At 47.8% G+C, this 24,343-nt stretch overlaps 1 protein-coding gene across 1 annotated transcript; it reads right to left on the bottom strand.

Moving 5' to 3' along the window:
- Positions 1-2,751: 2,751 nt before the first annotated feature.
- Positions 2,752-9,097, bottom strand: LOC125526574 (GDSL esterase/lipase At4g10955-like). The gene is made up of 2 exons (XM_048691237.2): positions 8,821-9,097; positions 2,752-8,435 (listed from the first exon to the last, which is right to left on the bottom strand). The coding sequence occupies exons 1-2, from the start codon at positions 8,907-8,909 to the stop codon at positions 7,424-7,426; spliced, it is 1,101 nt and encodes a 366-aa protein (XP_048547194.2). The 5' UTR covers positions 8,910-9,097; the 3' UTR covers positions 2,752-7,423.
- Between the last annotated feature and the right edge of the window lie 15,246 nt (positions 9,098-24,343).

Genomic DNA, 24,343 nt, shown 5'->3' with positions numbered 1-24,343 from the left:
TATATATACAAATACGTATATAAGGACAATATACTAGACCCTACTTTACAGGGTGAAGCTATATGGATATTTCTCCCCTCGTGTTAGGGACAATTCGTCGTCAATGTCTGCCTTGTCCCTTGTGTTGCCTACCTATGAGGGTGAATCCATCCTCGTGCTGATGGCTCCGGTAGTGCAGATCATGCCCGAAATGAGCTATGCATGAGTCCTACTTCACCTCCATGGAGCATCACACATCGGCTACCTCGTGTGAGGAACATGATTCATCTCTGTCATGTGAGCGGCTAGACGTGCATATATCCATCGTGCCAGTGGTATCCGAGGTTGAGGATGTTGCGACGACCGATATGTTGGCAAAGGTGGCTGTGGATGAGGAGGGCGTTACTCTTGACAGTGCTGCCAGGCACTCGCCTGAGTCCATCAGACATATGGTTCACATGAGTGAGATGTTCATGTGGCTGATGATATTGTTGTGGCCGATGTGCCGGAGCCTAACCTCGGGGACTTGTTCTCCATCAAGCTTGTCGAATACCTATCTAATTTGGATGCTAAATCCAAAACAAGATTGGATGTCTCTTGAGGCAGAATGCATTGAGGGATAAATGCAGGAAGGATGACGTTGACCCTCAACCTGACATCCGTAAGAAGAAATCTAGCAAGTGCAATAGAAAGAAGGGTGGCGACAACGGGAATGTGCAAGTGCTTCCATGATACAGTTGTCTAGGCTGCAAATGTGGGCTCAGATGTGTTAATTATCTCTGTCTTTAGATGCTTCTGAAGTTCTAGTGAACCGTTGGGGTTTCATTGGTGTTCTGTGTTGGGTGTATCCATTGGGTGGTCATGTGGCTGCATAGCTCGGAAGTAGTTCACATGAGTGCGCAAATTTGTAACGGTTTTTATCCGATTTTCTGTTAACTAACCTTCTTCTTAGTTAATGGATGAGGTAAAACTTTTGCCTCTGTTTTGATTTATTTTTTTACCGGAATATGCATCAAATTTGTCCACCACCCTCTGTTTTGTACATGCACATTTTACTAACGTCTGAACATGGATGCACAGAGCCGCTCCAGAAGAACAACAACAACCCGATGGAGTCGTAACAGTACCGATTAACCCCGAGTCTGATCGAAGTCTCTAAACCCTTCAGATGCTGTAAAATTGACAAGCCTGCAGGGAGTGTTGCAGTCACTGTCAGCTAGACCGTTTGCCCGGGATGATGATCGCCACGCAGGCGGAGCATCGTAGGGGCAGCAGCCTCGTTGTCCTCCTCCTCCTCCTCGGCCGTCTACCCCATCGCCGGCACCAACGGACAGACGTCGACGGCTGCGACGCGGTCGCCGCAGGAGACCGGCACCAGGCACAGCCCCCGGCTCCTCAGGTCGCTCGGCTCCACCACCGCCTGCACATCGTCCGTAAAACCACACGTCAGATCAGTATATGTTGACCAACCAGACAGTGGCACCGAGGGAGCGCTGCGACAGATCTTAATGGCGCCGGCTCGATCGGCGTCTGCTCTTACCGGGAGTGGGACGCGCGGCGCGGCGGGCGGCGGGCGCTCCAGGTGCGGCGTGCTGACGGCCTGGCAAGTGACAGTGTTAGCATGCGGACGTAGTAGACGAACAACTCATGTAGGTATGCGGTATACGTACTAGCGTACCTGAACCTGGCCGTGTAGGAAGCGTATGTAGCCGACCGCCTCGTACAGGATGCAAGCCGTGTCGGTCTGAAAGCCAGCGGCAGAAGGTTAGGTATGCAGTTCATATCCACGGATCAATCAAAGGTCGAACAGAGTTACAGAGGAGAGGCGACAGCTTCGGTGATCCATAATCTGGCTTAATTTCTTGGTGGTAGTAATCAGTATTTAGTACTAGCATCGCAAAGTGTGTAGCAAGGGCGATTATTTTACCAACTTTTGCAGGTTATCTACACAGTCACTGCTTGAATTCATACATAGTCCTTACTCACCCTGCAGAATACAGAAAACTTTTGGTAACTGGGTTTAACCAGTGAGAAATAATAGCACGGACTATATTCAATCGATTTAGATAGCGAGCTAATAATAGGCTAGATATTTAGTCATTATAGCCTGTTTTTCGCCAGATGTGACATCTTATACTTTTGCTTTTTGCTTTATTTAGGCTCTTTTCGGCGTCGTTCTCAGACTTTATGTTTGTATTTTCGTTAAATAAAATGACTGCATGCACCATACTGATGCAGAGGCCGAGGGCTCTTCTCCTTTAAAAGAAATGGATTTACCGAGCTTTGCTCTGACAAGCATTAGCTCTTGCTTTCCACACGCTTAGCTTGTTCGTGTACGTGCTATATATTTTTTCTTCTAAAGAAAATATATTAATATTGTGAAGATGTTCACCCAATCTCTACATTAACAAGATGTCACAAAAACATTTAGGATGCACGCAACCTGAAAATAAGATAAAAAAGAAAGGTAAAAAAGAACAAAGACCTTGCCACAATAATCAACTTCGGTCAGCTGCAGCACATAAACCACCACCAAAGGCAACATTAAAAAATTATAAAAAGTCTTCAAAAACAACGCCTTAAAAATAACAATGCACAAGCAATGTCATCGCCCGATCTAAGATTATAAGTTTTCATCTTGAAGAAAGACCGCGCTTTCAAAACAATACCTTCGGCAAAGCAATTGCTAGACACTATCAATGAAGACCGGACCTTAGGTTTTCACCCTAAAAGTCACGGCTCGGCATCCGAGGAGCACCATAAAAAATGAAATCCTCCAGTACTGCCGATCCCACTTGTCATTGCTGCTTCTGAAAGTTATGAAACACCTGGATGACTCCATCATCTCCAAAGCCCTCTCCGCCTTACTGATCCTCCGACCTCAACAATCATGACTTTTTACGCTGCTGTCTGTGTCATGAAAATCAAGATACCGACATGTTACATGGTGTCAACAACCAGCAGATCAAGCTTCACGCCGCGCCCTCATGAAACCGCGTAGGCTGATATGGGCGCACACGACCGAATTCTATCTGATCCAGATATTTTTGGGCAAGATCTTCGACAGTAGTTCCGTAACACATAGACAGTCAGATCAAGGACCGATCATGTGGATCGTTGCAGTGATGCAATAAGAGCACAAGACCGCCACCACACCACGCCGACGCCATCGACGCCATGGCGGAGGACACCGGCCCGCGCTGCCCACAGCCCGAGCACCACCACCGCCAGATACACGGGCAAGCCGCCAGATCCACGGTGGTCAGCCCCAGCACCGCCCCGACCAACACCGGAGCAAGGAGGGGGGGAAGGCGCTGCCACCCTGCCCGCGAGGCACGACCACCACATAGGAGGCCAGATCTGCACAGATCCGATCCCCTAGGGACGGGCAGTAGCCAGCGCCGTGTGAGCCAGCACCAGCGACCCCAGGCCGAGAAGCCGCAGGTCGCTGACGCCTGAGATGCGAGAGGTGCGACGCTGCTCCAGTCTGATCAGAGCCGCCCTCCGCCCGACGCCGCGCTGCCAGGAGTTCCCCTTTTCGAGAAAGACGCCTCCCACCGCAGAAGGGGCCGTCGTCGCCTACTCCACACGAGCTTTGCCCTCGGGACGCGCCGGCGATGAGGAGGAGGCAATCGGAGATCGAGGCGATTTGATCGCTGTCCGAGTCGCCCCTGGAAGGGAGCGACGCAAGAGCCTTTTCAGTCTGCGTACGTCTCATATTAATCCAATCTAATGGTTGATGTAGAGGGCATTTTAGTGGGGTCTCATCCAGTTCAATTTTTTTTCAATTAATATGTGGTCTCGTTTTCTTCCTCCCCGCGATCACCGCCCACGACACCAAACATGTCCATCTTCCCGCCCCCGTATCATCGTCCTGCTCCGCTGCTTCCCAGTCACTCGCCTCCACCGTGGTCCGTGGATAGTCGCTCGTCCCAAGTATAGCCGCGGATGCACGCCCCACCGTCGCTTGCTTGTCACAGTATCATCTTTGCATGCTCTCAGGCCATTGTGATAGTTGAGCCGCCGCGAAAGTGGACCCTACCAGCTCGGGGATGGGCAAAGCTAATCACTGATGGCTCTTTCTCTTGGGGAATCAATCAGGTGTAATAATGGTTCTCCGAGCCGATTCTAGGGCAATCATGTCGTCAAGAGGTTTCCTGCAGAGAGGAGATACGTGCATGTATGGAAGGAATCTCACTTGCATTGTAATGGTGTGAAGTCTTTTTATTTAGGCTTGCAATGGTGTGAAATGTGAGCGATCATTGAGGTCGATGCCTTGGAGGCGGTGAAGATGGCCCATAATGGTGACCATGATAGGTCTATCTATTCCTCTTTGGTGCTTGAGATCAAGTCGCTAATGGCCTCTTGTCAAACTTGTATTATCATGTTAGCCATAGTCAGAATACAGTTAATAATTCTTGAGTAAACTAGAACAGTGTCCGTGGGTTGCAACGGGATATAGATCTTCTAGTACGCTGACTTGTGATTTACCTGTCTATAATAATGCGATTGTGTAAATAAATGATCATCAAATTCTACTCATGAATTACCTTATATTTTGATCCGAAGTTTGGTAAGTAAATTAAAGTGGAACTTGTTCAGAAGTTAAGTAAATTAAGTTAATTTATTATCATACACAGAAGGTTGGACGAAGGGATAGTGGGAAGAAAGGTGAAATGAGAACTTTAAGTTCTTTTTAAGTACCTTTACCGTTCCTAAATATTTTTTTTAGATATTTCAATAAGAACTACATACAGATGTATATAGACGTATTTTAGAGTGTAGATTCACTCATTTTTCTCTGTATGTAGTCTGCATTGGAATCTTTAAAAAGACTTATATTTAGAAACGGAGGGAGTAGTAGAGATTATGCCCGTATGGAGGGTAGCAATATTGTTTGGCTTAGATCTGGTCCTCCCATCTTATTGGATGTAGTGGATTCGAATTTTTTATTGATCGGTAACGTATGAATATTTTTGTTTGATCGGGAATGGATCTATTTTTTCTTTCATGATGACAAATATGATGTTCTGCTCTGATTTTGAATGTGTGAATATTTTGTTGGATGTAGTAGCTTTTTTTTCATGATGACTATTATGATTATTTTTGTTTGATTATGAATGTATGAATATTGTTGGGATCAAGAATGGATCCTAATTCTCTATTTTGTTTGATTAGAAATAGATTATTTTTTTGTGAACTCAATTGTGATCAAAATACAGATGTTGAATGTGGAGGGTCTCTACCCTTTCCTTCTATAATATATGATACGCACACTCATGCGTATTCGAGAAAAAAAAAATCCCATCCAACCTCGTGTTAATTAGCAGGATGAGGAGAAAATTGCTGTCAGCTTCAACACATTATATGCCGAAAAACGTAGAGCTTGCAGTGAGGCTAGAAGCATTGAACCCAAGCTAGAAGAACAGATTTACAAATCAAAATTTTACATGACAACATAAAAATGGAAAAATGGAAAAACTTATAACCAAAGAGATCAAATCTGTTATTCAGGCCATTCCGGTCTATGACATGAGTATTTTTAAATTTCCCGTGTCCCTCTGTGATGATTTATCGCAAATTATTCAGAATTTTTGGTGGGGTGATGACGAGAATAGAAGGAGAACTCATTGGTTGGATTGGGATAAGATGACAAGACCAAAAGGTGAAGGGGGTATGGGCTTTCGTGATCTCAGGCTATTTAATCAAGCACTTCTGGCCAAACAAGCATGGCGTTTATTGGTTTTTCCGGCTCTTTGTGTGCTAAGGTGATGAAAGCAAAATATTATCCGCATGGACATCTTATTGATATTGTATTCCCGCAATCGTCATCGCTTCCGTGGCAAGGTATTATGCATGGCCTCGAATTATTGAAACAGGGTGTAATCTGGAGAGTTGTTGATGGGGCCAGTATAAACATATGGAGAGACAATTGGATTCCTAGGGAGTCTGGCCTGAAGATTACTGCCAAGAAAAACAGAACAAGGATCAAATGGGTGTCCGAGTTATTTAGGTCAGCTACTAGGAGGTGGGATGAGAATCTCATCAGGCATCTTTTTTACCCTCATGATGCAGAAGAAATCTTAAAGCTGCGCACGCTGAATTTGGGTGAGGGAGATTTTATTGCCTGGCATCATGAGAAAAGTGGCATGTTTTCAGTTAAGAGTGCGTACAGGCTTGCTCAGAACCTCATGGACTCGAAGGTTAATGTGGAAAATTCTAGTGTAGCAGTAAATGGGGAAAGGAGGATCTGGAATATTATCTGGAAAGCTAATGTCCCTCAGAAGATTAGAATTTTTGCTTGGCGGGTGGCTTCAAATAGTTTGGCAGTTCAAGTTAATAGGGTTAAACACCATCAAGCAATCCTGAGAACGTGCACAATTTGTGGCATCGAAGATGAATGCACTTTTCATGCTTTGGTGAGTTGCCCAAAGGCACGTGCACTTCGTTTGGCTTTGAGAAAAGTGTGGAATTTGCCTGCCGAAGTGCTTTTTAAAAATACTGGGCCAGATTGGTTTCTTATTTTACTGGATCAATTAAGTCCAACAGTGCGTGAGCAAACTATTTTCACGTTATGGAGAGCTTGGCACTTGAGGAATGATTTGATTTTTGCTAAAGGTAAAGAATCCATATCAGCCTCTGTAAATTTTGTTCATAATTACTGGGCTTCCTTTTCGTCTTGCCACTCAAAAACGCAGGGAGTGACAAGTTACAAAGGCAAGGAATTGGGGGAGGGCATTCAGGATTCGAATAATGGGGAGAGGAAGGATGTTAGTTGGAAACCTCCCAACGCGGAGTTTTTCGAAATTAACGTCGATGCAAGTTTTGTGAAGGCAATCAACGCCGCAAGTGTGGGGGTCGTTGTCAGGAATCATATTGGAGAAGTAATCATTTCCTCTTGGGATTATATTGGAGCCTGCTATAGTGCTGAGGAAGCGGAAATTAGAGCGACAATCTCCGGATTGTATATCGGTATCACCCTTCACCAACCCATCATATTAGAAACTGGTTGTTCTTTTGTGGCTGGTGTTCTTGAAAATTACAGGTTTGACAGATCTTCCCTTGTTGACCTAAAGAAGGAAGCATTCAGTATTTCTAAGATGCTGCCGAATGTGAAGATCTTCAAGATTAGCAGGAAAGCTAATAAGGTGGCGCACGAGATAGCTAAGTTTAGTTTTAATAATAAGTCTGATGGTGTTTTTATTAATAGCGTTCCGGCCTGTGTGGAACATGCTGTAATGAACGATTGTATTAACATTCTAAGTTAATTAATATATGGGTGGGGTTTTCAAAAAAAAAGAGAGAAGTTTACAATTCTCTATTTCTAAATTGGTCCCTGGTATCACCAGGTTCCTGTGGTTTAATAACAAGAAAACGTTACGATGACGAACTTCATTTATTCGAAAAAAATAAGAGATAAACTGACTTCGACCAGGAGCAACAGCTAAGCCGGCATAGAGGTAGAAGCAGTTTGTGCTTGAGGCACAGGGTAGCTATAGTGCTTGGCCTCCAAGCGGCGGAGCTCGCTGTCCTGTTTCCACCACTGTTGGAGACCGTGCGGATCGTGGTCGAGACAGCTTTTCCACAGCTTCGCCGATGGCAGGAGTTGCGGCCGGTCCTTGTCCTTGTCAATCAGGTGCCAGAACCCGTCACGGAGAGAGAATGCCGCGAACGTTGTGCCAACACGGTGGGAGCCTTCCATGAACTTCTGCCGCTGCTCGAAGTAGTCGATGAAGCCCTGGCAGATGGGGTCCTTCTCGTGCACGTACAGATTCGGCACCCAAGGGGAAAGCCGCTGGAACAAGTTGTCCATGCGCTCCCGATGGGAGCGCAAGACCTTTGCAGCACCCTCCCTTAAGATGTTACCCACCCGGTGCACGCTCTCCTTCGCCACCGGGTCCAGCTTCAGCAAGTTGATCGACGTTATAAATGAGACGTGCGGTGGATTGAAGAGGAAGGTCGGGAGGTTGGGCGGCTTCTCCTGCACCATCATGTACCGTCCAACGACCAGCGCTACAGCCGCTCCGAGAGAGTGCCCGGCGAGCCAGATGCAGCTGTCTTGGCCCTCCTCCATCATAAGTCCCTCGATCGTAGCGCACGCTTGCACGCAGCGCGTGCGTTTCTTCAGTTTGTTGATCACTATTTTCAGGTCAAGGTAGTAGTCTCGAATACTCCCCGGCTTTGTGCCCCTGAAGGCGACGACATACCGTGGAGCGCACCGGTCGCCGGGCGCGCTGGGGCTGTACTCGAAGATGGCACCGTAGATGGTGTCGAATACAACACCGACGATGGCGGAGTATATCGGCTCTCTGAGTTCTTTCTTTAGGTGGAAGCCAAAGCTTTCCCACCACGCCGGCGCCAGCTTAACCGCCCTGCGCTCCGCTCTGTCGTTCTCGTGGACGTAAACGCCTTTGACGAGGCAGGCGGCGATGCGGCGGCGGTGCTCCTCCTTGGCCCTGTGATATATATAAAGGGAGGGAGAAATCAACCTAGGCATGCAGTGCCTCCCCTTTGGATTTCCATGAAAGAAATCACGCGGTTCACCTAAGAACAAGCTACTGCAGCAGAATTGAAAGGTTTTATTTTCAAGACAAACTAAGAGCAAGCCCCCGGCGACCAAGCTACCACTTCTCAAGAGGAAGATCCCCCGGGAGAAACAAAAGTGGAGGAGAGACGACAGCGCCAACCACGTTCGAGATCATATATACAACGCTAAATAACTGGCGGCCACGTACATATAGGAGTACATACATACATACTCGAGAGGGACTCGTGGGTCGTGGCGCGAGCACCATACATAAATCGGGCTTGTGCATGTAGAGAACATACATACGTACGTACCAGTCAATCTCGTCGAGGTCCATCAGATCCTTCGGCCCATGGAGGTCGAAGCGGTCGAGGTCGTCGGCGGAGTTTAAAAGCTTACCCATCGGCCAATATGATGCGCGCGCTTGATCGACCTAAGCTAGCTAGCTAGCTAGCTAAAGGTCTAGAGGTGGCAGCAGCAAGCCTTGCTATGATCGACACCACCGGAACTCGAGCTTCTTCTTTTCTTTCGGGCAGTAGCTAGTACTGAGCGCCAGTGGTTTTGCTTGGCTTAATTTGCAGCGAAAACCTGCTTACTTATAGAGTACTCCGTTTACAAGTAGCTGCAGCTGCTACTCATTTAATGATGGTTTCTCAGAATGGGTCCAATCTTTGTTCTTCGGAGGACTAAGGAAGAAGGTGCAGCATGACTGAACTCGTAACTGACGACCCAGTCGCTCACGTGCTCGTCTTTGGATAACCATGGGCCATGGGAATGTATGTAAGTGCGTACTCTTCGAATACACTTTGTGAAAATACTAGTTACCGAGACTGAGACGGACTTGAAATCAGAAAATGACTCGTTTGACAAATTCCCAGCCAGGGTATAATGACCGAAAAGTCGTGAGAGATAGAAGTTTCTGAGTCATATTCGCATATGTGCATACATGGTATCTATCTATCTTCACACATTGTGGGAGAAAAATGAGAAATATACGAGACATGCCTTCGGTCCAAAGTTTTTGATCTCTGTGTTTGTGATATTTACATGTATGCAATGTGTAGTTGATCTGGGGTAAACAGCCAAGACGTTGTAGCAACTAGGTCCAAGGTTTGAAATTTTTCTTGTGCATAGGAGGGGACCCCCTCAAAGGTGCTAGCCACCACAAAAACACGTTAGCAAGCTAAGCCCGCCCAATCACACTGGGGTGCCATGGGATTTCTCTCTCTTTGCAACGTGGTGGTGGCCCCAGCCAGCGTGGCTACACGGGATCGTTGCCCGGGAGGCAGCCCTCGCGGATTGTTATGTGGTAATGCTCCTCACCGACACGATAGAAGACGATGGTGCGTCAAACAGTTCTGGGACTGACGATGACATTAGCCGAGTTCTGGGCTTGGCGGTCAAAATATGCATCTTAGCATGGATGAGGTGAGTGAAGTGGTAGATCCTTCATCCAGCGCCCCTCCCTTTTTCGGCCATGTTTTTTTTTATGAAACAAGGCAAAAGATTTGCCATTTCCATTAATTAAGAAGATGATTTTGATACACACACGCCGCCAAGCGGCAAACACTAGACGTATTACTCTCGCGGCATTACATTACTCAAGTGCTTGGCACCCGCAATGGCCCAAAGCGACATTTCCTCTTTGATGTTTCGCAAGACGACCTCCACTGGTGCCGCCTTGTTTCTGAAAACGCGCGCATTTCTTTCCTTCCAGATTTCCCATCCCACAAGAAGTAATGCATAAGACAAGGCTTTAACTGGATGAGCATTGGAAGTGAGGAGCTCATCCCACCAAGCTTTCACCGTGCCAAACCGGTGCCAGAGAGCCGTGGGGATATGCATACCGAGCCAGGCGAACACCTCATTCCAAATACGGATAGAGAACCTGCATCGGAAAAGGAGGTGAGCCGCTGATTCTTGTACTTGCTTGCACAGAGGGCAGCGGTCGCAGTTTGGCCATCCTCTGCGTTGAAGCCTGTCCGCGGTCCAAATCCTGTTTTGATTGACAAGCCAGGCGAAGAATTTGCATTTGGGAGGGGCCCAAGCCTTCCAAACCGAAACCTGGAAGCTTGAACGAGATAGTCCAGAGAACTGCGCCATATAAGCGGTCTTAGTAGAGTAGATTCCATCGTTGGCAAGCTTCCACATAATGGTATCCTTGACGCCCGGCTGGATGACAACACTTGCAAGCTTCTCCCATAGGGCCGTGAATTGCTGGAGGTGCACAAGCGTGAGGCCGCTTTGAGTGTCAATTTGAGTTATCCAGCTCCCATCCCTTAAGGCAGTAGCAACAGTGCAACCTTTTTTGCGTGATATCTCAAAAATCTTTGGGGCAATATCTTTTGGTCTGAGCCCCTCCAGTCAAGAAGAGGCCCAAAATTTTGCTTTATTTCCATCACCAACCGTCACCTTGGTCGCAGCCGCGAAGAGATCATGATCCTATTTCATGCAAGGCGTGCCCAGCCCGCACCACGCCCTTGGCGGGTCGTCCCAGTCTAGCCACAACCACCTCAGCCGGAGAGCAGTTGCGAACTTTCCAAGGTGCAAAATTCCAAGACCTCCATACTCTTTCGGTTTGCACACCAGCTCCCAGTTGACTTTGCATTTTCCACCTGTCACTTTGTCCGTTCCAGCCCAAAGATAGGCCCGCCTCAGTTTGTCAATTGTCTTGAGAACCTCCACCGGAAGGTCCTGTGGTGTGATATGATAGATGGCCACTGCAGTAAGGACTGCCTTGACCAAAGTCATGCGACCCGAGATGTTGGAAATATGCCCTAGAGGCAATAATAAAAGCATTATTATTATATTTCCTTATTCATGATAATTGTCTTTATTCATGCTATAATTGTGTTATCCGGAAATCGTAATACATGTGTGAATAACAGACACCAACATGTCCCTAGTAAGCCTCTAGTTGACTAGCTCATTGATCAACAGATAGTCATGGTTTCCTGACTATGGACATTGGATGTCATTGATAACGAGATCACATCATTAGGAGAATGATGTGATGGACAAGACCCAATCCTAAACATAGCACAAGATCGTATAGTTCGTTTGCTAGAGTTTTTCCAATGTTAAGTATCTTTTCCTTAGACCATGAGATCGTGTAACTCCCGGATACCGTAGGAGTGCTTTGGGTATACCAAACGTCACAACGTAACTGGGTGACTATAAAGGTAGACTACGGGTATCTCCGAAAGTGTCTGTTGGGTTGACATGGATCAAGACTGGGATTTGTCACTCCATATGACGGAGAGGTATCACTGGGCCCACTCGGTAATGCATCATCATAATGAGCTCAAAGCGACCAAGTGTCTGGTCACGGGATCATGCATTACGGTACGAGTAAAGTGACTTGCCGGTAACGAGATTGAACGAGGTATTGGGATACCGACGATCGAATCTCGGGCAAGTAACATATCGATTGACAAAGGGAATTGCATACGGGGTTGATTGAATCCTCGACATCGTGGTTCATCCGATGAGATCATCGTGGAGCATGTGGGAGCCAACATGGGTATCCAGATCCCGCTGTTGGTTATTGACCGGAGAGTCGTCTCGGTCATGTCTGCTTGTCTCCCGAACCCGTAGGGTCTACACACTTAAGGTTCGGTGACGCTAGGGTTGTGAAGATATGTATATGCAGTAACCCGAATGTTGTTCGGAGTCCCGGATGAGATCCCGGACGTCACGAGGAGTTCCGGAATGGTCCGGAGGTAAAGAATTATATATAGGAAGTGCTGTTTCGGCCATCGGGACAAGTTTCGGGGTCACCGGTATTGTACCGGGACCATCGGAAGGGTCCCGGGGGTCCACCGGGTGGGGCCACCTATCCCGGGGGGGCCCATGGGCTGAAGTGGGATGGAACCCAGCCCAAAGTGGGCTGGGGCGCCACTCCCCTAGGGCCCATGCGGCTAGGGTTGAGGGGAAACCCTAAAGGGGGCGCCCCCTTGCTTGGGGGGCAAGCCCCCCACCCTTGGCCGCCGCCCCCCTAGGAGATTCCATCTCCTAGGGCCGGCCCCCCCCCTAGAACCCCTATATATAGTGGGGGAGAGGAGGGACTTGATACACCAGCCCCTGGCGCCTCCCTTTCTCCCCGTTACGTCTCTCTCTCGTAGTATAGGCGAAGCCCTGCTACTGTGACGCCCTGCATCCACCACCACGCCATCGTGCTGCTGGATCTTCATCAACCTCTCCTTCCCCCTTGCTGGATCAAGAAGGAGGAGACGTCTCCCGTCCCGTACGTGTGTTGAACGCGGAGGTGTCGTCCGTTCGGCGCTTGGTCATCGGTGATTTGGATCACGTCGTGTTCGACTACATCATCACCGTTCTTTGAACGCTTCCGCACGCAATCTACAAAGGTATGTAGATGCATCCGATGACTCGTTGCTAGATGAACTCCTAGATGGATCTTGGTGAAACGAGTAGGAAAATTTTTGTTTTCTGCAACGTTCCCCAACAGTGGCATCATGAGCTAGGTCTATGCGTAGTTCTTCTTGCGCGAGTAGAACACAATTTGTTGTGGGCGTAGATTTGTCAACTTTCTTGCCGCTACTAGTATTTTCTTGCTTCAGCGGCATTGTGGGATGAAGCGGCCCGGACCAACCTTACACGTACGCTTACGTGAGACCGGTTCCACCGACTAACATGCACTAGTTGCATAAGGTGGCTGGCGGGTGTCTATCTCTCCCACTTTAGTTGGAGCGGATGAACAGGGTCCTTATGAAGGGTAAATAGAAGTTGACAAATCACGTTGTGGCTTTAACGTAGGTAAGAAGTCGTTCTTGCTAGAACCCTAAATTCAGCCACGTAAAACTTGCAACATCAATTAGAGGACGTCTAACTTGTTTTTGCAGCAAGTGGTTTGTGATATGATATGGCCAAAGTTGTGATGAATGATGAATGATCTATATGTGATGTATGAGATGTTCATGCTATTGTAATAGAAATCACGACTTGCATGTCGATGAGTATGACAACCGGCAGGAGCCATAGGAGTTGTCTTTATTCTTTTATATGACCTGCGTGTCATTGAGAAACGCCATGTAAATTACTTTACTTTATTGCTAAATGCGTTAGCCATAGTAGTAGAAGTAATAGTTGGCAAGCAACTTCATGGAGACACGATGATGGAGATCATGATGATGGAGATCATGGTGTCAAGCCGGTGACAAGATGATCATGGAGCCCCAAGATGGAGATCAAAGGAGCTATGTGATATTGGCCATATCATGTCACGTTTATTATTTGATTGCATGTGATGTTTATCATGTTTTGCATCTTGTTTACTTAGAACGACGGTAGTAAATAAGATGATCCCTCATAATAATTTCAAGAAGTGTTCCCCCTAACTGTGCACCGTTGCGACAGTTCGCTGTTTCAAAACACCACGTGATGATCGGGTGTTTTATTCAGACGTTCACATACAACGGGTGTAAGACAGATTTACACATGCAAACACTTAGGTTGACTTGACGAGCCTAGCATGTACAGACATGGCCTCGGAACACAGAAGACCGAAAGGTCAAGCATGAGTCGTATAGAAGATACGATCAACATGAAGATGTTCACCGATGTTGACTAGTCCGTCTCACGTGATGATCGGACACTGCCTAGTTAACTCGGATCATGTAATACTTAGATGACTAGAGGGATGTCTAATCTAAGTGGGAGTTCATTAATTACTTGATTAGATGAACTTAATTATCATGAACTTAGTCTAAAATATTTTACAATATGTCTTGTAGATCAAATGGCCCACGTAGTCCTCAACTTCAACGCGTTCCTAGAGAAAACCAAGCTGAAAGACGATGGCAGCAACTATACGGACTGGGTCCGGAACCTGAGGATCATCCTCATAGCTGCCAAGAAAGATTATGTCCTACAAGCACCGCTAGGTGAAGCTCCCGTCCCACAGAACCAAGACGTTATGAACGCTTGGCAGACACGTGTTGACGACTACTCCCTCGTTCAGTGCGGCATGCTTTACAGCTTAGAGCCGGGGCTCCAAAAGCGTTTTGAGAGACATGGAGCATATGAGATGTTCGAAGAGCTGAAAATGGTTTTTCAAGCTCATGCCCGGATCGAGAGATATGAAGTCTCCGATAAGTTCTTCAGCTGTAAGATGGAGGAAAATAGTTCTGTCAGTGAGCACATACTCACTATGTCTGGGTTACATAACCGCTTGTCTCAGCTGGGAGTTAATCTCCCGGATGATGCGGTCATTGACAGAATCCTCCAGTCGCTTCCACCAAGCTACAAGAGCTTTGTGATGAACTTCAACATGCAGGGGATGCAAAAGACCATTCCTGAGTTGTTCTCAATGCTGAAATCAGCGGAGGTAGAAGTCAAGAAGGAACATCAAGTGTTGATGGTCAATAAAGCCACTAAGTTCAAGAAAGGCAAGGGTAAAAAGAACTTCAAGAAGGACGGCAAGGAGGTTGCCGCGCCCGGCAAGCAAGCTGCCGGGAAGAAGCCAAAGAATGGACCCAAGCCCGAGACTGAGTGCTTTTATTGCAAGGGAAGCGGTCACTGGAAGCGGAACTGCCCTAAATACTTAGCAGACAAGAAGGCCGGCAAAACAAAAGGTATATGTGATATACATGTAATTGATGTGTACCTTACTAGTGTCCGTAGTAGCTCCTGGGTATTTGATACCGGTGCAGTTGCTCACATTTGTAACTCAAAGCAGGGGCTGCGGAATAAGCGGAAACTGGCAAAGGACGAGGTGACGATGCGCGTCGGGAATGGTTCCAAGGTCAATGTGATCGCCGTCGGCACGCTACCTCTATATCTACCTTCGGGATTAGTTTTAAACCTTAATAATTGTTATTTAGTGCCAGCTTTGAGCATGAACATTGTATCGGGATCTCGTTTAATTCGAGATGGCTACTCATTTAAATCCGAGAATAATGGTTGTTCTATTTATATGAGAGATATGTTTTATGGTCATGCTCCTATGGTGAATGGTTTATTCTTTATGAATCTCGAATGTAATACTACACATGTTCATAATGTGAGTACCAAAAGATGTAAGGTTGATAATGATAGTCCCACATATTTGTGGCACTGCCGCCTTGGTCACATAGGTGTAAAACGCATGAAGAAGCTCCATGCTGATGGACTTTTAGAGTCTCTTGATTATGAATCATTTGACACGTGCGAACCATGCCTCATGGGTAAAATGACCAAGACTCCGTTCTCAGGAACAATGGAGCGAGCAACCAACTTATTGGAAATCATACATACTGATGTGTGCGGTCCAATGAGCGTTGAGGCTCGCGGTGGCTATCGTTACGTTCTCACCCTCACTGATGACTTGAGTAGATATGGGTATATCTACTTAATGAAACACAAGTCTGAAACCTTTGAAAAGTTCAAGGAATTTCAGAGTGAGGTTGAGAATCAACGTGACAGGAAGATCAAGTTTCTACGATCAGATCGTGGAGGAGAATACTTGAGTCACGAATTTGGCACACACTTAAGAAAATGTGGAATAGTTTCACAACTCACGCCGCCTGGAACACCTCAGCGTAATGGTGTGTCCGAACGTCGTAATCGCACTTTATTAGATATGGTGCGATCTATGATGTCTCTTACCGATTTACCGCTATCTTTTTGGGGCTATGCTTTAGAGACTGCCGCATTCACTTTAAATAGGGCTCCGTCGAAATCCGTTGAGACGACACCGTATGAATTATGGTTTGGGAAGAAACCTAAGCTGTCGTTTCTAAAAGTTTGGGGATGCTTATGTCAAGAAACTTCAACCTGAAAAGCTCGAACCCAAGTCGGAAAAATGCGTCTTCATAGGATACCCTAAAGAAACTGTTGGGTATACCTTCTACCTCAGATCCGAAGGCAAGATCTTTGTTGCCAAGAATGGATTCTTTCTAGAGAAAGAGTTTCTCTTGAAAGAAGTAAGTGGGAGGAAAGTAGAACTTGATGAAGTATTACCTCTTGAACCAGAAAATGGCGCAACTCAAGAAAATGTTCATGAGGTGCCTGCACCGACTAGAGAGGAAGTTAATGATAATGATCAAGATACTTCTGATCAAGCTCCTACTGAAATTCGAAGGTCCACAAGGACACGTTTCGCACCAGAGTGGTACGGCAACCCTGTCTTGGAAATCATGTTGTTAGACAACGGTGAACCTTCGAACTATGAAGAAGCGATGGCGGGCCCGGATTCCGACAAATGGCTAGAAGCCATGAAATCCGAGATAGGATCCATGTATGAAAATGAAGTATGGACTTTGACTGACTTGCCCGTTGAACGGCGAGCCATAGAAAATAAATGGATCTTTAAGAAGAAGACAGACGCGGATGGTAACGTGACCATCTATAAAGCTCGACTTGTCGCTAAGGGTTATCGACAAGTTCAAGGGGTTGACTACGATGAGACTTTCTCACCGGTAGCGAAGCTAAAGTCCGTCCGAATCATGTTAGCAATTGCCGCATTCTACGATTATGAGATATGGCAAATGGACGTCAAAACGGCATTCCTTAATGGTTTCCTTAAGGAAGAATTGTATATGATGCAGCCGGAAGGTTTTGTCGATCCTAAGAATGCTGACAAGGTGTGCAAGCTCCAACGCTCGATTTATGGGCTGGTGCAAGCATCTCGGAGTTGGAACATTCGCTTTGATGAAATGATCAAAGCGTTTGGGTTTACGCAGACTTATGGAGAAGTCTGCGTTTACAAGAAAGTGAGTGGGAGCTCTGTAGCATTTCTCATATTATATGTAGATGACATACTATTGATGGGAAATGATATAGAACTCTTGGACAACATCAAGGCCTACTTGAATAAGAGTTTTTCAATGAAGGACCTTGGAGAAGCTGCTTATATATTAGGCATCAAAATCTATAGAGATAGATCGAGACGCCTCATAGGTCTTTCACAAAGCACATACCTTGATAAGATATTGAAGAAGTTCAATATGGATCAATCTAAGAAGGGGTTCTTGCCTGTGTTACAAGGTATGAAATTGAGCTCAGCTCAATGTCCGACCACGACAGAAGATATAGAAGAGATGAGCGTCATCCCCTATGCATCAGCCATAGGTTCTATTATGTACGCCATGCTGTATACCAGACCTGATGTAAACCTTGCCGTGAGTTTGGTAGGAAGGTACCAAAGTAATCCCGGCAAGGAACACTAGACAGCGGTCAAGAATATCCTGAAGTACCTGAAAAGGACTAAGGAAATGTTTCTCGTTTATGGAGGTGACGAAGAGCTCGTCGTAAAGGGTTACGTCGACGCTAGCTTCGACACATATCTGGATGACTTTAAGTCACAAACCGGATACGTGTATATTTTGAATGGTGGGGCAGTAAGCTGGTGCAGTTGCAAGCAAAGCGTCGTGGCGGGATCTACATGTGAAGCGGAGTACATGGCAGCCTCGGAGGCAGCACATGAAGCAATATGGGTCAAGGAGTTCATCACCGACCTAGGAGTCATACCCAATGCGTCGGGGCCAATCAAACTTTTCTGTGACAACACTGGAGCTATTGCACTTGCCAAGGAGCCCAGGTTTCACAAGAAGACAAGGCACATCAAGCGTCGCTTCAACTCCATTCGTGAAAATGTTCAAGATGGAGACATAGATATTTGTAAAGTACATACGGACCTGAATGTAGCAGATCCGTTGACTAAACCTCTCCCTAGAGCAAAACATGATCAACACCAGAATTCCATGGGTGTTCGATTCATCACAATGTAACTAGATTATTGACTCTAGTGCAAGTGGGAGACTGTTGGAAATATGCCCTAGAGGCAATAATAAAAGCATTATTATTATATTTCCTTATTCATGATAATTGTCTTTATTCATGCTATAATTGTGTTATCCGGAAATCGTAATACATGTGTGAATAACAGACACCAACATGTCCCTAGTAAGCCTCTAGTTGACTAGCTCATTGATCAACAGATAGTCATGGTTTCCTGACTATGGACATTGGATGTCATTGATAACGAGATCACATCATTAGGAGAATGATGTGATGGACAAGACCCAATCCTAAACATAGCACAAGATCGTATAGTTCGTTTGCTAGAGTTTTTCCAATGTCAAGTATCTTTTCCTTAGACCATGAGATCGTGTAACTCCCGGATACCGTAGGAGTGCTTTGGGTATACCAAACGTCACAACGTAACTGGGTGACTATAAAGGTAGACTACGGGTATCTCCGAAAGTGTCTGTTGGGTTGACATAGATCAAGACTGGGATTTGTCACTCCGTATGACGGAGAGGTATCAGTGGGCCCACTCGGTAATGCATCATCATAATGAGCTCAAAGCGACCAAGTGTCTGGTCACGGGATCATGCATTACGGTACGAGTAAAGTGACTTGCCGGTAACGAGATTGAACGAGGTATTGGGATACCGACGATCGAATCTCGGGCAAGTAACATATCGATTGACAAAGGGAATTGCATACGGGGTTGATTGAATCCTCGACATCGTGGTTCATCCGATGAGATCATCGTGGAGCATGTGGGAGCCAACATGGGTATCCAGATACCGCTGTTGGTTATTGACCGGAGAGTCGTCTCGGTCATGTCTGCTTGTCTCCCGAACCCGTAGGGTCTACACACTTAAGGTTCGGTGACGCTAGGGTTGTGAAGATATGTATATGCAGTAACCCGAATGTTGTTCGGAGTCCCGGATGAGATCCCGGACGTCACGAGGAGTTCCGGAATGGTCCGGAGGTAAAGAATTATATATAGGAAGTGCTGTTTCGGCCATCGGGACAAGTTTCGGGGTCACCGGTATTGTACCGGGACCACCGGAAGGGTCCCGGGGGTCCACCGGGTGGGGCCACCTATCCCGGGGGGGCCCATGGGCTGAAGTGGGATGGAACCCAGCCCAAAGTGGGCTGGGGCGCCACTCCCCTAGGGCCCATGCGGCTAGGGTTGAGGGGAAACCCTAAAGGGGGCGCCCCTTGCTTGGGGGGCAAGCCCCCCACCCTTGGCCGCCGCCCCCCCTAGGAGATTCCATCTCCTAGGGCCGGCGCCCCCCCTAGCACCCCTATATATAGTGGGGGAGAGGAGGAACTTGATACACCAGCCCCTGGCGCCTCCCTTTCTCCCCGTTACGTCTCTCTCTCGTAGTATAGGCGAAGCCCTGCTACTGTGACGCCCTGCATCCACCACCACGCCGTCGTGCTGCTGGATCTTCATCAACCTCTCCTTCCCCCTTGCTGGATCAAGAAGGAGGAGACGTCTCCCGTCCCGTACGTGTGTTGAACGCGGAGGTGCCGTCCGTTCGGCGCTTGGTCATCGGTGATTTGGATCACGTCGTGTTCGACTACATCATCACCGTTCTTTGAACGCTTCCGCACGCAATCTACAAAGGTATGTAGATTCATCCGATGACTCGTTGCTAGATGAACTCCTAGATGGATCTTGGTGAAACGAGTTCGAAAATTTTTGTTTTCTGCAACATTCCCCAACACGAGATAGCCACATGCTTGCCTTTCCAAGGCACCAATTTGCCGGCTGCCTTGTCTTCCAAGAGTTGGAGATGAATCCTCTTTAGCCTTTTGATTGCGAGAGGGAGACCAAGGTAACGAATAGGGAAGTTGGAGCGACCTGCCGGGAAGGAATGAAGAATATCGTCGAGGTCCACACTACCGCATCTGATGGGGGCAACAATACTCTTTGCGCAATTAGTGGATAGACCGGTGGATTCACCGAAGGAAGCAAGCATGGTGGCCAGGAATTGGACATCCTCCTTAACAGGGGCACAAAAAACAGCAGCATCGTCGGCATAAAGAGAGGCACGAATCTCTGTGTGCCTCCCAGGAAGGGGTTGTAGCATCCCCTGAGCCGTGTCCTTGTTGAGGATATGGTGCAGTGGGTCGATGGCAAGCACGAAGAGTAAAGGGGATAAAGGGTCACCTTGTCTGAGGCCCTGACCATGCTTGATAGGATCTCCAGCAATACCATTGAGAAAGACTCGCGATGACGCCGAAGAAAGAAGCGCCGAGACCCAGTCGCGGAAACGTGCAGGGAAGCCATGATGACTCAGCATCTCCAAAAGGTAATCCCATCTCACAGATTCAAAAGCCTTCTTGATGTCAAGCTTGAAGAGAAGCATCGGCTTTTTTGTGCGGTAAAATTTTCTGGCCAAATTCCGCACGTATAAGAAATTGTCGTGTATGCTTCTTCTCTTGATGAACGCACTCTGTGCAATGGATACAATGTCATTCATGTGGGGAGCCAGCCTGGAAGTAAGGATCTTGGCAATGAGCTTTGCCACAGCATGGATCAGGCTAATTGGTCTAAAGTCCGAGATCTCTTCCACACCATCCTTCTTAGGACCGAGGGCAATATTCGCAGAGTTGAGCCAGTGCAAGTTTCGGGCCTGGAGGGTGGAGAAGTTATTGATCACAAGCATGATGTCTTCCTTGATAGGTCCCAACAGGTCTTGAAGAATTTTCCAGTGAATCCATCCGGCCCCGGGGCTTTGTCACTAGGAAGGGCGAAGACTGCAGCCTTGACTTCATCCTCCGTAATAGCATCACCAAGCGCTGTGAGGTCATGGTTAGCACGGGGGATGGCAACCCAATTGATGGTCTTTGTATGCGGGGTACCCCTTTTCATAAGCTCAGTGAAATGAGAATGGACGATACATTTTTTTTATCATGATCCGTCACCCAGCCATTGCCTTGCTTGAGGCGGTGTATAAGATTTTTCCTCCGCCGACCATTTACCCTAAGGTGAAATTATTTTTTGTATTCGCATCTCCCTCTTTGATGTTGGTGATTCTGGAGCTTTGTCTCTTTCTGGCTCTTTCCATGACTGCAAGGCCCACCACTCTTTTCTTTAGCCTTTTCCGGATATCCGCTTCTTCGGGGCTAAGCATCCGCACGTCCTGTGCCTCATCGAGGCGAAGGATGATCTCCAATGCCATATGTAGCTGAATCTTGGCATTGGAGAAGAGGGTTTTACTCCAAGAACGAAGCTTTTGACTAGTCCGTTTCAGTTTCTGGAACAACCTTCGGTAAGGATCATGATGTGGAGAGGGCTCATTCCAAGCATCATGGACAACCTGGGAAAAGCCCGGCATATTGGTCCAAAAGTTCTCGAAGCGGAAAGTTCGAGGTCGCCGAGGCCCGTCATCATTTGCCAGGAGAAGGGGGCAATGGTTGGAAAGAGAAGATGATAAGGTGATGGTTTTTTCGGCCATGGTGATCGAAGGTGGTGCAACTGGGGCAGGATGTAGGGAGGCGAGGCCCTCAACGTATTTCCGGTGCACTCTCCAATGGCTTAGGTGAGCCTTGAAGTCTCTCGGTGCAGGCATTTGGTTAGGAAGAAGGCGCTACCTAGAAGACATGTTGTTGGCAGTGAGTGTTGAAGATGTTGGCTCGAACCTCGGCTTTGGAGTTAAAAATTCGGAAACACTAACACCCACACGTGTGGGCGTTTGCATCTCGCCCACAAGCGTGGGTCCACACCCGTTTGTGGGTGCACGAATCTTGGCATTTTTGTGGTGCCACGTAGGAATGGGCTGGTGTGTGGGTATTCATCCGGTCACCCACACGCCTGTTTCACCACACGAAAGGGCCGGTGTGTGGGCGTTTAGCAGTTCGCCCACACGCTAGTTTTCACTCACGCACATGGGCTGGTGTGTGGGCATTTGTCATCTCGCCCACACACCCGTCTTCTCGCTCACACCCAAGCTGTCAGTTGCCATGTGTTTTACAGTGTACATGGCAACTGCCATAGTGCGGTTATAAGCAGATGACAACTTTCTCTTTTTTTACCCGAACATGTCAGTTGGCATGTGTTTCGCAGGGTACACGGCAACTGCCCTAGTGTGCTTGTAAGTAGATGGCAACTCTCTTTTTTATTCGAACATGTTGTTTTACCATGTCTCTTTGTAGCGCTACACAACAATTGCCTAGTGTTAGTAGTTGGCAACTCCTAAGGTTTTCAAATCATGGCAACTGTAGTAAACCAGACCATACATGGCAACTGCTTAATGTTAGTAGGTGCAACCTCTAAAGTTTTCAAATCATGGCAACTATAGTAAATCAGGCCATATATGGCAACAACTGCAGTTGTTCAAAATGTCATCTGGCACTTGACCTGAGATGGCAACTGCAGTTAAGCAACCATGGCAACTGTAGTTGTCCGACATGGCAACTGTTGTTCAGCGACATGGCAACTGTAGTTAAACGGACATTGAATAGTGTCCAGACCATGGCAACTGCGGGGACGTGTGATAACTGTCACGCGGGGCGTGCGGGACCGTGAGGTAGGTGGCTAAGAGAGGTCGTGTGGGCGTTATGCATTTTGCCCACACGTAGACGTGTGAGAGGGATCGCAAGGAAAAAATAGGCGTGTGAACACTAGTTGTTTTGCCCACACGTAGGCGTGTTGGCTGATCCCCTTAAACACCACACAAAATGTGTGGGCAGACTCCTTAACACTCATATGTGTGAGTGTTATCGGCGTCCTAAACATTCAAGTTCGACTTTCCGTTGGATCGGTTTTTGTTGTTCAATTTGCATATTTACTATACTTAGTGGATTATAATCTATGGTCATATTCATGGTAGGTTAGCGGTGATAATACTCTCACAATCTTGGAGAGGTCAACTTAGCCCAGTCGTCCTGCAAAACATTAACCATATTCTCTTTGTGAGAGTATGCCATCTCTGTAGGAATAAGAGGAAATAGCTAATGATACTTTCTAAAAAAAATTAGTTAATGGGAGTGAGACTGAATTGACGTGGAAGTGTACGTGACTTAAAACCGGAAACCGACTAGTTTGACAAATTCTCAGACTAGGTATAAGGACTAAAAACCAAACAGATGAATTTTGCTAATTAACTCAGATGCACAACCAAAAGAACAACAATATGAGCATCTCTACTCGCCCTCCTCCCTCCCCAACAGCCCCCCCAGAACGCCTTTTTTAGCACTGGCGGCCAAAAATCGGCCCAGTCGTGCCCTTAAGTCCTTGTCTATCGCCGGTTTGAGCCGAAATAACAGCCGGCGAACCCAGCCTCGGAAGGCGCCTAGGGGCGCAGGCCGAAGCGAAAAGGCGCGTGGGCCCACTCTGTCGGCGACAGACAAGCCTTTTCCCCCGTTTTTCCTCTGCCCCCCCCCCCTTTCCTCATTGCTCCTCCCTTCTGCCCCTCCCCCGCTCCTGCCATTCTCCTCCCGTGCCCCGCCATCCGGCTGCCATGTCGCCGAAGAAGTATTCAGCGCCTTGTCCCACTGCCGCTGCCGATTCCACCAAGCCGAAGCAGAGGAAGTCGAGGGCGCTGATGGCAAAACCACCGGGCGTGTCCAACGCCGAGTGGAGGGCGTAGGTTCAGCGCTGGTAGGCTGTCACCACCGACTGGCAGAACAAGCTCAACGCCAGACGTCGCAGCGTCAGCGGCGGCGGTGGAGGCGTCTCATGCGGGGATGATGAATCCGTCCGGCCACGACCCGCAAGCTACGTGGGGGAGCCAACCGAGCGTCGCATCGTCGGTCAACTTCTTGCCACCGCCGCCCTGGGGTACGCGCCCTCTCCTGGCTACTTCAACTGCGACGTGCATGGTGGTTTCAACCCCAACATTACCTTCCCGCATGGCGCGCCACCATGTGCCTCCCCCTCCGGCCTAAACCCCGACCAGTGCACTCTCTCCCCCGCGTTCGCCGGCCTCCACACCCAGTACAGCTACTCGCCGCCGGCGTACTCAACCTTCCTGACGCCGCCTCTGCGCCGGGGTACCGTAGCCTTCGCACACGCATCGGCGTCACATTTCGGCAGCCCCGACGCGACTGACGCCGACATGGATGAGATCATCACGAGGGGCTCGATCGCCG

Source organism: Triticum urartu, chromosome 5A, assembly GCF_056163025.1.
Source record: "Triticum urartu cultivar PI428250 chromosome 5A, HENAU_Tu73, whole genome shotgun sequence".
Classification (NCBI taxonomy): domain Eukaryota; kingdom Viridiplantae; phylum Streptophyta; class Magnoliopsida; order Poales; family Poaceae; genus Triticum; species Triticum urartu.
Note: the sequence above shows the minus strand (reverse complement) of the source record. Positions and strands in the feature narration are given on the sequence as shown.